We start from the raw sequence: 15,317 nt of genomic DNA on the forward strand, positions 1-15,317 counted from the left end.
AATTCCTCAATGCCTCTCCACAATCCAAAGGGCACAAATCAGAAATCTTACAGAATGCTCTTTAGTCTTCCAGTAATATTTCCCACACCAATATTTCTCACACCAAGACACAAGAGAAACTTGTCCGTGAACTACTCTTTGCAGATGATGCCGCTTTAGTTGCCCATTCAGAGCCAGCTCTTCAGCGCTTGACATCCTGCTTTGCAGAAACTGCCAAAATGTTTGGCCTGGAAGTCAGCCTGAAGAAAACTGAGGTCCTCCATCAGCCAGCTCCCCACCATGACTACCAGCCCCCCCACATCTCCATCGGGCACACAAAACTAAAAACGGTCAACCAGTTTACCTATCTCGGCTGCACCATTTCATCAGATGCAAGGATCGACAATGAGATAGACAACAGACTCGCCAAGGCAAATAGCGCCTTTGGAAGACTACACAAAAGAGTCTGGAAAAACAACCAACTGAAATACCTCACAAAGATAAGCGTATACAGAGCCGTTGTCATACCCACACTCCTGTTCGGCTCCGAATCATGGGTCCTCTACCGGCACCACCTACGGCTCCTAGAACGCTTCCACCAGCATTGTCTCCGCTCCATCCTCAACATCCATTGGAGCGCTCACACCCCTAACGTCGAGGTACTCGAGATGGCAGAGGTCGACAGCATCGAGTCCACGCTGCTGAAGATCCAGCTGCGCTGGATGGGTCACGTCTCCAGAATGGAGGACCATCGCCTTCCCAAGATCGTATTATATGGCGAGCTCTCCACTGGCCACCGTGACAGAGGTGCACCAAAGAAAAGGTACAAGGACTGCCTAAAGAAATCTCTTGGTGCCTGCCACATTGACCACTGCCAGTGGGCTGATAACGCCTCAAACCGTGCATCTTGGCGCCTCACAGTTTGGCGGGCAGCAGCCTCCTTTGAAGAAGACCGCAGAGCCCACCTCACTGACAAAAGGCAAAGGAGGAAAAACCCAACACCCAACCCCAACCAACCAATTTTCCCTTGCAACCGCTGCAATCGTGTCTGCCTGTCACGCATCGGACTGGTCAGCCACAAACGAGCCTGCAGCTGACGTGGACTTTTTTTTACCCCCTCCATAAATCTTCGTCCGCGAAGCCAAGCCAAAGAAAAAAAAAATATTTCCCACAAAGCAAGCTGCTTTGATCAATCCAAGCAGGCCAAGGCATCCACTTAGTGCATGTGCTATGCAAATAGTTTCTTAGGCTTGTGCATGCTTAGTCAGGATAGATGCAGACAGGCAATAAAAGCAGCTCACATGTAGAGGTGTTGTGCATTACATTGATTATAGATACAACTCATGTTGATGCACATATTCTTTAGGCAATATCATTATGAATATAATTAACAATAGCATTTATTGTCTTCAGGACCATTCACCACAGCAGAAACATCTTGGCTATGCTGCAACAGCTGCAATTCATTCTTTTGCATTTGTGGCAAGGAAACACTTAAGACTCAAAGACCCAGGATGAATACACTTATTAAGAAAGCCTAAGAGATCTGCTTCGGTTGTAAATTGGTGACCATGACAAACCCTGGGCTCCTCACATTTGTTGTGCAACACATGCACTCAACCTGAGAGCTTGGCTCAGAGGTATACTATGTGATTAAACATGACAAATTAACATTTATTGAATTTAATGTTTATCCAACTTCCTACGTTATACAGTAAATCTGAAATTATCGTTGTGTTCATCCTGAGATTGTCTGTCATAATTCCCAATGTGTTTTGAGGAAGCCAACCGTTGGAAAACAATTGTTGTTCAGTGTAATTTCTTGATGCCCAAGAAGGTGCAAGTTTGAAAAATAAAAGTTAAAATTGTACAAGGACTTTTTGGTATTAATGGTTAATTTTTCTGTAAACTAAAGCCCCTTGAAGAATGAGAGCAACGTGAAGGCACTCAAAAACAAGGTTGAGCATAGAACAGAAGAAATAGTGAATAGGTGTTTTGTTTTATTTTCAACTGGACATGGTTAGTACTGGGGCCATGAATTTGCATGATACACATTAGATGCGGTTGGAATGACCGAGCTCAAAACTTCTTGATGATGTAAGCATGCTGGTCTTTTAAACAATAAGGAGAATAATGATAGACCACAGGAGGTCTAAGATAGGCTGGTGAATCGACCAAGCATATCAGAAAAATATTTAATACGAACAGCAGGAGGATGCCATTTAGCCCATCGTTTAACATTGCGGATCCAGCTGTGAACTCAGCTCCATTTGCCTGCCTTTTCCCCATATTCTTTAATTCCCCTATGATACAAAAACCTATCTACTGTACCTATCTGTGTCGTATTAAAAATATATTTAATGAGGCAGCCTCTATGGCATCCTTGAGCAGAAAATTCTCTGAGAAAATCTTAAGTCTACTTTGCTGAATGCTGAGACTGTCCCCTATTTCTATCCCCCACCTACCAATGGAAAGAACATTCCTACTTCAATCTTATCTCATCCTTTCATAATTTTACATATTTCATCCTTTCATAACTTCAAATGTTTCCATAGGATCCCCTCACATTTGACTAAACTCCAATGACTTAATCTCTCCTCATCTCTCAACCACCTCCAAGGCTTTCTCAAGTATGGCAACCTGAACTGCATGCAATACTCCAAGTGCTGCCTCATCAGCACCCTTTACAGTTGCAGCAAAACCTCGATGGTTTTAAATTCAAACTCTCTAGTAATGAAAATCAATGCCCCATTTGCCTTACCTGTTGCACCTCCAAACCAAACTTTTGTGATTCATGGAGAAGCACTCCCAAGTCACCCTGCACAGTGAAATGGCTTAATCTTCCACCTTTTAAATAATAATATTGAATTTTTTCTTCCAAAATGAATGATCCCGTACACAGGGGGCCAAATCGCCACAGCATGCAGGCTACACACAATGGTACGGAGACTCCCTCCTCACTGAGAACCACCAGGGTCAAAGAGTTGCCTGTGGGGAGCGAGCGCTGCTCCAGAGTCTGTGCGCTGACGTCACTCCTGTGACCCAGCGCAGCAGGTGGGGGTTTTGCAGTGTTGCTTTTGTAGCGCGGTCTGTTTAAACAGTCAATTACTGGTCACTCAGCTCAGTCCAGATATGTTCCTTTCTCTTCACAGCATCACCATAAAATAGGCGCTACAACCTCTCATTTACTAACCTGCCAGACTCTTGCCAACTCACTTAAACTATGCATGGCTCTTTGAAGTCTCGCCACATCTTCTGTACAGTTTGCTTTTCCACTAAATTCTGTTTGGAGGAACTGGAGTAGAAATTATAATCAGAAGACTGTAATTCAAAATGGTCTGTAGGAGAAAATGAGTCTGGGGGTCATGTAGACAAGGAGTTAAATGTGATACAAATGACATGAACCTTATAAATGAAAGCATTGATCCTCTATAAAACATTGATTTGACAGCAAATGTATCCAATTAAACAGGACAGTCTATGGATGCCGTGATTGTAGGGCAATGCACAGACTGGGAGATAATTTTATTGAGCACCTTCGCTCTGTCTGCTGCAATAATAGGGACCTCCCAGTGGCTAACCTTTTTAATTCCACACACCATTCTCCCACCGACATGTCTATCCATGGTCTCGTGAATTTCCAAGCCAGGGGAACTACCTGCAAATTGGAAGGACAACACCTAATATTCCGTCTTGGCACTCTCCAACCAGACCTCATTAACATGACTTCTTCAGTTTCCATTAAACCACTCGCCCTAATCCCGCTCTTTCCCTATTGCTCTGTCTTCCTTTCCTCCAGCTACTCAGCCCCTTTCCTTCCCTCTCTACTCAGAGAGCAGCCCCCTCCCCCTATCACCTCAGCTTTTCTACCCTCCACCTATATCTACCTATGACCTGTTAGCCTGTTCTCCTTCCTCGGCCCCTCCATCCTCCTCTCCTTACACCACCATTTTATTCTCTCACCTGCCTGCTTTTTGCTCACACCTTGTCGATGGGCTCAGGCCTGAAATGGTGGTTCCCCTGAACTCCCGATAGACACTGCGTGACATGCTGAGCTTCACCAGCATTTTTGTGCATTGTATCTAAGTATGGATCCTGCAGTTTCAAAATTGATTCAAGCCTTGCAAGAAGTTAGCACAAAGATGTATTGAAATGACAAAAGGACCAAGGGCTTTGGTAATGTTTAGACTAGAGATGCTAAGATTGGTCTCCTCAGAGCAGAAACGGCTGAGATGAGAATTCAGAACAGTGTTCTATAAGGAATTGTGTGCACAATAAGAAGGTTACTCTCAGTAAATGGGCAAATACTAGATAACTTTCAAAAGAACTGTAAGGTCACATGAGGGAAAACTACTTCACAGTGATCATGAAAGACTGGGGGAGGAGGATGCAAATGTGGGCTTTAAAAAGGGAATTTGATGTGTGTTTAAGGGGAGAGATAATGACAGAACTATTGGGAAAGAATCAGGGAATGCGATGAATGCAATTTCTCTCAAGAAAGCTCAATGGGCCAAATGCCTTCTGTGATTTATTGATTTTATTAGTCTAATTATAGGTTCGTCTTAATGAATTATTCCCCCGACACTTCAAAAGTATTATGCATCATGAATTATTTTTCCAACTAGTTGTGAACCATCCACTTTTCTCATCAGGAAATTTTAATAGCGAAGTTTCATAAGTAGCAGGTGATAGTCCCATGAAGGAGTTTTGCAGAACACTACCATTGCATTTGCTCATTGTGAATTGAAAATGTCAGCTGGACATTGTGAAAACAATAACATTTTTATTTTAGTCCATTTCATGAGCATATTTTGTTGACAACAGTTGCATTTCTGAGTGATCAATTGGAACAAGACATTCATTGTTTAGAAATGAGTCTACTCAAAGTCCGAGAACAGGCACCATTAAGTTAAATTATTTTATTCTCCTATTCACTCATCTGAAAAAGCTATGATAAACTAGACAATGTGAACTTGATTCAAAAATTATGCATCAAGTTTCCTTTGAATCAGTAACACGTTTCCTGCTTTGTCAGCTGAATGCTGCGTTCCAGCTGCACACAGGAAAGAGCCAGGGAAAAAAAAAATGTTCAATTTTACACGCAAGATCATTTATGGATTTTTGCTTCAATTGATTATAAAAAGGATCAACAGATCAGATGATTGTTTTTGCATGGCAGTTGATGCAGTTCACCACTGCATTTTACGCAAATAATACCGCTGAAGCCTTTGAGAGAAAATACACATTCAAGGTGATGTGCAGAAATTCACTGAAAATTTCCATCAGAAATAAAAACTGCAATTAAGTTTTATTTCTCACCAGGGGTGATGATGTGCCAGTAAAAATTCAAGCCTTTGTAGAGCTTTTTTTTTGTTGTTTCAATAGCTGCCATATGGTTTAATGACATTCTAGAACTGTGAGAGTTAGGGCTGCTTTATCATAGCTAACAAAAGTTGTAAACTAAGATGGGGAAGGTTTCCTCTGCACAAGTCAACAATGGGATTGTAAACACACATCTCGTTAATAGGGAGCTGTACATTGCATAGAAATAATATGATTTCATTTGTTTGTAGAATCATAGTGGCATTTAACACGGAAACCTGCCCTTCAGCCCATCAAGTCCATGCTATCAACCACCCATTTACATTGAACACCCATAATATTAATTACATTTTTAAAAATGTTCCCTTCATTCTCAACAGCAGTCCCCTGATTTTAGCAACCACATCTACACAAGGGGCAGTTTACAGGTGCCAGCTGACCTACCAGTTCCATTAGCTATGAATATGGAAGAAAAAAAAAATCAGGGTTGAACCCCGGTCTCCACATGTATTAGGGTGAGATTTCACTCACTGCAACACTGTGCCACTCAATTTTGCTAAAGTGCTTTTAGCAATTCAAATGTCTGAAGTTATTATACCATGCCATTATTCTCATTTAATGTATTTAATAAAAAATTTACTCTGCTCATAAGATGCCACATACGGAAATGGAAGTAAAAGATGGATGACGTAACTATCGCAAATTTGTACAAATTTGATGAAGTAAAAAGTTGGTTAACAAAATGGAATAAGACATAGTTGGTATTGATATGGATAATAAAATGACTGGAGGGCACACAATAGAGTTGTTTTTAAGACTAAGGGGAAGTTTATGCTGTTGGGACAAATGTATTTTTGTTATTAATGAATATTAATATCAGAAACTCAAATGAGAAAATTATAAAATTGTGAAGTAGGGAGGTCTGTGAGGATTGTAAACTTCAAAAGAGCATTCAAAAGGGATGACGAGGAGGTGCTCAGGTGGACCAGAAAGGAAAAAAAAGCAGCTTTATGTAAAAGTTAAAAGTGTTGGGTGAAGGACTGAGCGGGATTGAAGAGCCAGCAGACCATATAGGGTGAATCAGGAATGGACTGAGCGCTGAGAACGAATTTGCTACCAGAATGGGCCAACGGCCGCAGGTTGGGGGAGTGTAGCCTATTTGGGAGAGGACTGGACAAATACCATCGTGTAGGGTGATGAGCCAATGCACCCAGTGTGGTTGGTTCCACAGTAACGTATGACAAGAAACCCTGGAAACTCAAGCAGACCTGAAGGGGAAAGTCAGCATTGTTCTGAGGCAGACCTGAAAGGAATATGTTAGGATTGTGTGTCGGCAGACTGTGCAGGAAGAAGAACGAGCTGGGGCAAAAACCCAGCGGACCAAACAGGGTGATGGAGCATGCAGGGCGTGGGCTCAACGAACTAAACAGGGTGATGGACTGGGCAGGCCCAGCAGATCAAAGTCAAAGCCACGGAGACCATCCCCACCAAAAGCACCATCACACTGGATTGTCAGGATCTAAGAGTGGGTTGTAAATTAATCAAGCATGGTGAAAAGCTCTTGACTGAAGACCCAGCGCACACGATAGGCTGAAAACTGAACGTGCTGAATGTGTTGAGAGGAACACATCTGCAGCAAGTGGGCCTGGAAAGAACGCAGCATTGTGGTACTTGTGGACCAGGAAGCTAAACTCCTCCCCTGAGTCTCTTTCTCCATCCCTATCTCCTTTCCTCCGGCTCCCCCAACCTTTTTATTGGCACCTGCCTCCCTTTGCTTCTACCTGACGAGGAGCCCAGTCCCAAAACATCCTTTGGTTGCTGTGCAACCTGCTGAGTTTCTCCAGTACGTGGCACTGAACCCCAGCATCTGCAACTCTCTTGTTTAAAGGGAGATGGCAGTGTGATGCAGAAAAAGAACAGGAAGATGACGGCCTAATGGCTGCTGATGGACCAACTGTCCAGGAAACCAAACCACGAATACTCAACTGTAATGTGCCACTTTGTGAAGCAGGATTGAGCAAAGTGGAATGTTTGGTAGTAGACCTGGCAAATAAGGCTGTGCAGGGTGACGAGTCCACGCACCCAGTGCAGTTCCACAGGAATAGGTTGGCGAGGGACTGAAAGAAACCCAGCAGCTTGGTGCTCAAATGGACCAGCAGACCTGAAGGGGAGGAGAGGGTGATGGCTCAGCAGAACACATAAGGTGAACTAGTAATACGGATGGACCCAGAGCAATAACTAACTCGCGAACACACAAATGAAATAGGCTGCCTGAATAGACACAGCAGGGTGTTTGTTAGTGAACTGGCCAACACAGGTCCAATTAGGGTGATGTGTAACACACCAGGTGTGGCAATGGAGATAAAGTATTTGATAGACGAGGAATGATTAGGGATAGTCAACATGGTGGTGTGTGTGGTAGGACATTAGAAAAAAACAATCTTATAGCATTTTCAAGGACGTTACCAAGATAATTGATGAAGGTATAGCCATGGATTTTTGTCTACCTGGAATTTAGTAAGGACTTTGATATGATCCAGCATGGAAGGTTGGTCAAGAAGTTTCAGTTGCTTGGTATTCAGGATGAAGTAGTAAATTGGATGAAACATCGGGTTTGCAGGAGAAGCCAGAGGGTGGTAGTAGATGATCGCCACTTACTGGAGGGCCTGTGACTAAAGGTGTGACTCTGGGGTCAGTGTTGGGTCCTTCATTTTTCATTTATATCAGTGATCTGGATAATAATGTGGTAAATTGGATCAGCAAGTTTGCAGATGACAAAGACTGGAGGTGTCGTGGACAGTGAGGAAGGCTTTCAAAGCTTGCACAGCCAAGCTGGAAAAAAATGAACTACAAATGGCAGATGGAATTTAATGTAGACAAGTGTGAGGTGTGTAATATTTTGGGAGGACAAGCCAAGGTAGGATAAACCGTAGGACACCGAGGAGTGCTGTAGGATAGAGGGATCTAGGAATACAGAAACATAATTCCCTGGAAGTGGTACCACAGGTAAATAGCTGTAAAGAGAGATTTTGGCACATTGACCTTCATAAATCAAAGTCTTGAGCATTGGAGATGAGATGTTGCATACAACATCGGTGAGGACAAATTTGGAATACTGCATGCAGTTTTAGTCACCGAACTACAGGATAGCTATCAATATGACTCTCAGATTGCAGAGAAGATTTACAAAGATGTTTCTAGGACTTGAGGTACTGGTTTACAGGGAAATGTTAAACAGGTTAGGAATTTATTTCCCGGAGCATAGGAGAATGAGAGGTGATTATGTGTGGTACAGATAGAGCAAATGCAAGCAGACCTTTTACACAGAAGTGAGGTGAGACAAGAACTAGAGGGCATGGGTTAAGGGTGAAATGTTTAAAGGGAATATTGGAGCAAACTTCTTTATTCAGAGAGTGGTGGGAGTGTGGAACAACCTGTGAGCTGATTTGGTAAACGCAGGCTGAACTTTGACATTTAGGAACATATTGGCAAGGTACATGGATGGGAGGGGTATGGTCCAGGTGCAGGTCAGTGGGATCTGATAAAAATATAGATCAGCACACACTAGATGGGCCAAAGGACCTGTTTCTGTGCTGTGGTGTTCTATGATTCTAAAATGTGACAGATGAAGTTCAAAGTGACACATTTTGGAAGGAAGAAATAAAGACTAAATAAAGGACAGATAATAAAGCATAAATGGCTCAGGTGGTGCACGGGTACAGAAACATTGAAAGGTGCATGTCAGGGCAAGATATAATGCACTCGGAAGGATGGAACTCATGTATGACACACAATAATTTAGGAAGGGTGTGAACTGCCCAGAGAGGGCACAGAAAAGGTCTGTTGGAATGTTTCCAGAGATTAAAGATTTCAGAAGCAGGGTGGGCCCATAGCAATTGACGTTGTGCTCTTTGGAGCAAAGAAAGTTTACAGGATCTTTGTATAAAATCACAAATAGGTGGAATGAAAAATATGTCCAGAGGACAGAGCTCTGACATGGTTGGCAAAAGATACAAGACTGGAGTAAGAAATAGCTTTATGTGGCAAATGTTTATGACCTAGAATGTTAATCCCTGAAAGTAAGGTAAACCAGATTCAGCTGCAGCTTTCAGAAGAGAATTAGCTAAATAACTGAAGGTAAAGAAAACTACAGGATTAAGAGAAAAGAGATTTCCCCGCAAATAAGATACACAAACTCAAAGGGAACGCTGGCTGGATTTGGTGATGTTCTCAAATACTTTTGGCATTTATACAGTCCCTTTCACAACCACGAAAATCCTAACATACTTCAGTGTCATATAGTACACTTGAAGTTGAAAAAATAGGACATTCGTGTTTGATTTCAAATCCTTTTCGGTTTGGCAGCTTTTATCTTAATGCCTTCCACTGGAATTGCTTTTTTTTTGCTTGAACCTCAACTACATTATTTTAATGCAATGTAATAATCTCAAAGTTTACGCAGTTGTTTAAAAATTGAGAAGTGCTCTCCTCAAAAGGCAGAATCCTACATTTGTGATTGCCATTTTAATTCTCTACCTCATTAAGTATATTACATTTGTCACTCTTTAGTTATTATTGTATTCATGCTCTCATTTGGAATATAGACAGGATACTTACATGATAATCAATTGGAAAGATAGAATGCACAAAATATATAAAGCCTTTCATAACTTCAGGATGTCTCAAAGCACTTGACAATCATTGAATACACTTTGTTTATTCACAGTTCAGATCTTGGCCTGTGGTCAGCCTCACTCCATCTCGTTTACATCATCGAGCTTACAGTGCCCTGGGAGGATGCAGTGGAGGAGGCCTTTGAGAGCAAGAAACTGAGGTACGCGGAGCTTGCAGCTGACGCGCAGCAATGAAGGCAAGGGTCCGACCGGTTGAACTAGGCTGCAGAGGATTTGTAGCCACATCGACGTCAAGGCTACTCCAGGAGCTGGGAGATGCAAGGAAAGATACACGGACAAGCAGTCAAAGGTCTCTCCAGAGCTGCTGAAAAAGGTAGTCAGTGGCTCTGGAGGAGAAGAAAGGATTCCATCTGGGCCCCCAAGTGAGTCAATGGCATCTACGGGGTTCGTCACCCAGGGACTCCCTGTACACGTTTTGTTTAGTGATATTGATCAAAGGTAAAAATAAAAGGTCAATGGGAGAACATTCCTTATTCAAAATAATGCCATGGTGTTTAAAAGTGCAGAGAGAACCTCATTTCAATGACTCGTCTGGAAGATAGTAACTTTCAAAAGGTCTGCAAATCCCATTGGGTAACATCAGATTTAGTTTCCTTATTCCGAGAGTTAAACCCACCCGATCATCAAAACTCACAGCTGCATTCTGAATCAAGCCTTATGCCTTTCCCCATCCATATGAGAGGAGAGAAATTCATCTTTGGCCACTTAATTTGAGTGCATTGAGAATATCTGCTGTCCCACAATCTATCTTTTGATTTAAAAGAATACATGGCACATGAATGCAACTGATCACAAGACTTCAAATATGCATTCAACACTGGCAACCAATGATTACATTTTCTTTAGCATTTTCCTTAGCCAGTACCAGAATCATGGGAAACATTAGATTCAAAGACCAAGCATGAATACACTTATTAAGAAAGCCTATGAGATCTGCTTTGGTTGTAAATGGATGACCATGACAAACCCTGGGCTGAGAGCTTGAACGTGCAATTAAAACACGCTAAATTCAATAAAAGTTAATTTAATGTTTCTCCAACTTCCTACATGGTATAGATAATCTGAAATTTTCTTTGTGGTCATCTTGAAGTCGACTGTCACTATCCCCAGTTTTTTTTTGCAGGAAGCAAACTTTTACAATAAAATTATTGTCCATTGTTATGAGACTGTCCAACGATCATGTTTTTTTTTAATGTTCATGTTTGATTTCTAGAACTCATTAAATCACTGAACTCTCTTTTAACATCATTTCAATTTAAATTGGATCCAACTTTTCAAACATACAAGTTAAACTCTGATAAGTGTGACTCATGTCTAGATGATACTATGTTCGTTGTGAACACAATATATTACAATGTTGCCCACAGTTTAGTCAGATTAAAAACACTGCAGTCTTTTGAATTATACTCATGCTGCAGGAGCATTTCTCAAAGGATTACAGTCCTTTTAATGGGAGGTCCAATGTTCATGTGCATGACAATTAAGTCATACAGCATAAATTCAAATTACCGTGTCATGTATTAAATTAAAACATCAAAACCTTGCAGCCCCTTGCCAAAATCATAAATCAATACAGAGTCAATCACAGTGGTCACATGAAAACATGCATATTCACTAAAATAATGAAAAAAATTATATAATTCCTGTCTAGTTACTTGACAGCAATTTGCAAAGTAAATGATAATGGCTTCATAAATAGATTTAATTTGAACCCCAAACTGTTGTTTCCAAATGGACCCATGAAAATCCAGACCCTTTATCACTTCTGATCATTTCAGTCATTCTTTTTTTTTTCCAAATGTTATCATGAGATACAAGTTCACTTTTGAACTTGCATTTATTTATCAGTGAACCCAACTATATGGGAATGCAACAATGGTTGGATTTTGAAATGGAGCAAACTTTGTACTTCACGATTGTCCTGAGATAATAGACACAATTTAAAGTGTAATTCATTTTCAATGAGAACATTTGAAATTAAAGCCACCTCGTGCAGTGCACTGACTTCAATGCTAAACAACAATTTATTCAATAAAATAAGATGAATCTTTAAAAATAATATTTAAAGGTGAATTTCCATTTCGCATTTGATTTTATGTTATCATGTTAACAGCTGATGAAAGGGGTAAAAGAGATACCTTTTTCTAATAATCATTTAGTCAAAGTGAGCGTTGAAGTAAGTGGTATTAATTCACTCTCTTGCAAGTGTGCACATATATAAGGTCACCCACTGAAAGCAGAACAGTTAACTGCACAACAGGAAACTTTCTTAACCTATACTATGGTTAAGATGCAGAGCATCAGCCTTTCCAGAAACGCATTAGATTAACTTCAATCACCTCTGAGTAACCAGATCAACAAAAAAAAGCCTCACTGTCAGAATAAACCGAACTATTTGGTTCCGAATGTTATAATTAGATATCATCCACCCATTATTTGGAGAAAATGGCTCGTTTTCAAGCAGAATCTCTTTAAAAAGATTGCTGATCAGGTCAAAGCAGAAATCCATCCAATGCACATTTCACCATCTCATGATCATGCAGATGGGTACATGGGACAGCAGCTCCAGCCCAACGGCAATGCAACGACTCGGCTGCAAACCTGGTCATCAGAGAAATCACTGCAGTGCATCAGGAATTGAAGATGACCATTTAAAGCGAGCGCAGGAATGCTGTGAAGACCACCATGGCATTCTTCGGGAGCGCGAACCGTGGGGTGAACAAATCAGCTGGACGTCGAGAGGGAATGAGCTGGAAGTATTCAGGCGAACAGGGAGAGAACTCACCCAGGATCTGACTGAAGAGAAGCTGCTCGAGGTCACCCAGCACCGTGACCACAAGCTCCGGATCCACCTTCAGGTAGGCTTTCTCCTCGGCTGGCTGGGTCTTGCTGGGGGCCGGCGTTGGCCTCTTGGCTTTGCTGGACATGATCTCCTCATCGGACCTGCCGCCATCCCCCGCGCCGCTGGTGTCGGCCGGCTTGTGGAGGGGCTTCACTTCAGCCCAGGGTCCTCGGGGGATCCTGCTCGGGAGGCCGCGGGTGGCGGAAGGCGCCGCCGCGGGTTGGGAGACGCCGGGCGCGATCTTGCACTGAAGCAGCGAGTGCTCCGATTTGGAGAGGGTCTTGGACAGGGGCGCCTCCTTGGGCTTCAGCCCTGCCTTGCCGAGGGTGCGGGCCGGCTTCGACATGTCGTCGCACCACTTGGGCTCGTACAGCTGCATCTTCTTCTCGGCGTCGGTCAGGAAGGAGAGGTTGGTGAGGGACTTCTGCTTCCTCAGGTTCGTCCCCCCCTTGAACACCTTCAGCTCGGTGGCTCGCTGCATGGCCGGGGGCTTGCCCTTCTTGGCATGCTGCGCCCCCTTGCCCTCCGGCTGCCGCTTGTAATTCCGCACGTCTTCCTCGCCGATCTCGGGCTCGCAGCGTTTGACACTTGCGCCCAGCATCTTCCCCCCCAGCGCCGTCAAGTCGGTCATTCGCCCGCATCCAGGGCGGGCGGGCGGGCGGGCGGGGAGAGGCGCCTCGCTTCCCAGCCCCGAGGCGGATGGGCGAGCGCCGGCTCGGCTCACACGGGCTCTGCTGGTGGCAGCATCAGATGATCGACTCCCGCTGGCAGATGGAGCACCAGAGGAATGTCATCACCGAACGCCCTCCCCCCTCTCTCTGCTTCCGAGATGCTGTGAGCGAGGAAAGAAAAGGCTATTCCATCCCTCCCAGCAAACGGGGGAAGAAGGAGGAGGAGAAGAAAAAAAAAAGCAGAGCCCTCCCTGGCTTTTTTTGTTCTCTCGCTCTCGCACGCGAGTTCAAGCAGCTGGGGTGGTCGCAGCTCCCATCCAGTCCGCTCAATTTGGCGAGGCAGGAGATGCCGAGCGTGAGGAGAGCAGAGGGGGAATGGGCTGCACCTCAGTCCTCCTCAATATGCAGCCCGCATCCCTGGTGTCGCCCGGTTCCCTCCACTGCAGTGGCTGCTCCTTGCTGCCATGGCAGCAGACTAGAATAAAGCACCCATCTGAAAGCAGAAGGAGGGTGGGGTGCAAGTGAGGACTAGAATAAAGCACCCATCTGAAAGCAGAAGGGGGGGGGTGCAAGTGAGGACTAGAATAAAGCACCCATCTGAAAGCAGAAGGAGGGTGGGGTGCAAGTGAGGACTAGAATAAAGCACCCATCTGAAAGCAGAAGGGGGGGGGTGCAAGTGAGGACTAGAATAAAGCACCCATCTGAAAGCAGAAGGAGGGTGGGGTGCAAGTGAGGACTAGAATAAAGCACCCATCTGAAAGCAGAAGGGGGGGGGTGCAAGTGAGGACTAGAATAAAGCACCCATCTGAAAGCAGAAGGGGGGGGGTGCAAGTGAGGACTAGAATAAAGCACCCATCTGAAAGCAGAAGGAGGGTGGGGTGCAAGTGAGGACTAGAATAAAGCACCCATCTGAAAGCAGAAGGGGGGGGTGCAAGTGAGGACTAGAATAAAGCACCCATCTGAAAGCAGAAGGAGGGTGGGGTGCAAGTGAGGACTAGAATAAAGCACCCATCTGAAAGCAGAAGGGGGGGGGTGCAAGTGAGGACTAGAATAAAGCACCCATCTGAAAGCAGAAGGGGGGGGTGCAAGTGAGGACTAGAATAAAGCACCCATCTGAAAGCAGAAGGAGGGTGGGGTGCAAGTGAGGACTAGAATAAAGCACCCATCTGAAAGCAGAAGGGGGGGGGTGTGCAAGTGAGGACTAGAATAAAGCACCCATCTGAAAGCAGAAGGGGGGGTGCAAGTGTGGACTAGAATAAAGCACCCCATCTGAAAGCAGAAGGAGGATGGAGGGGGGACAAGTTCCATCATTTCAACTGATGTCAGTGCATGGGAGGGGGGAGGGTTATTTCATCTTTTTACTTGTCTCAATATTAATTTTAGAAAGTGCATCTCAGGGTGGAAGATACCATGACAGCCAAAAGGTGAAGGGAAACCTATTTTTAAAAATCGACATAATTTTTTTTTTAAAGTCAGCATGAGGAGATATTCTCTTCCGGAGGTATTAAAAAAAATTGAAGATATGACCTTTCAAAAATAGATATTCTATCAAATAAATGCCATGACCCATGACAAATAGAGGTGTAACCATTTTACTGTCTGAAAGGATAACCCACATATCACTGATGCTTAGTAACACAATTAGGGAGCAAGTGAAGCCCCGCATAAGACAATTCCTGTCTTCCAATAGGAAATGGCTGTCCCTCTCAGGGTATACTTAAATCAATTCCCCCCCACCCCTGGTGATCAACTTTCATTTGCATCCATTTACCCATACTATGTATCAAATCACCAATGACTCAGCTACAT

The 15,317-nt window shown here is 43.6% G+C and overlaps 1 protein-coding gene across 7 annotated transcripts in view; it reads right to left on the reverse strand.

Moving 5' to 3' along the window:
* The window catches only part of LOC138765026 (neuron navigator 1-like), a 674,255-nt gene that overhangs the window by 427,738 nt on the left and 231,200 nt on the right, over window positions 1-15,317 (reverse strand). The window contains exon 1 of one of the 7 annotated variants that reach the window (XM_069941671.1): window positions 12,781-13,869. The exons of the other annotated variants lie outside the window; for them this stretch is intronic. Coding sequence (XP_069797772.1) covers window positions 12,781-13,468 — 688 coding nt within the window. The 5' untranslated portion in view covers window positions 13,469-13,869. Of the gene's footprint in view, window positions 1-12,780; window positions 13,870-15,317 lie in introns of those variants that run through there. 7 annotated transcript variants of the gene reach the window in all.

This window comes from Narcine bancroftii, chromosome 5, assembly GCF_036971445.1.
Source record: "Narcine bancroftii isolate sNarBan1 chromosome 5, sNarBan1.hap1, whole genome shotgun sequence".
In the NCBI taxonomy this organism is placed as follows: Eukaryota; Metazoa; Chordata; class Chondrichthyes; order Torpediniformes; family Narcinidae; genus Narcine; species Narcine bancroftii.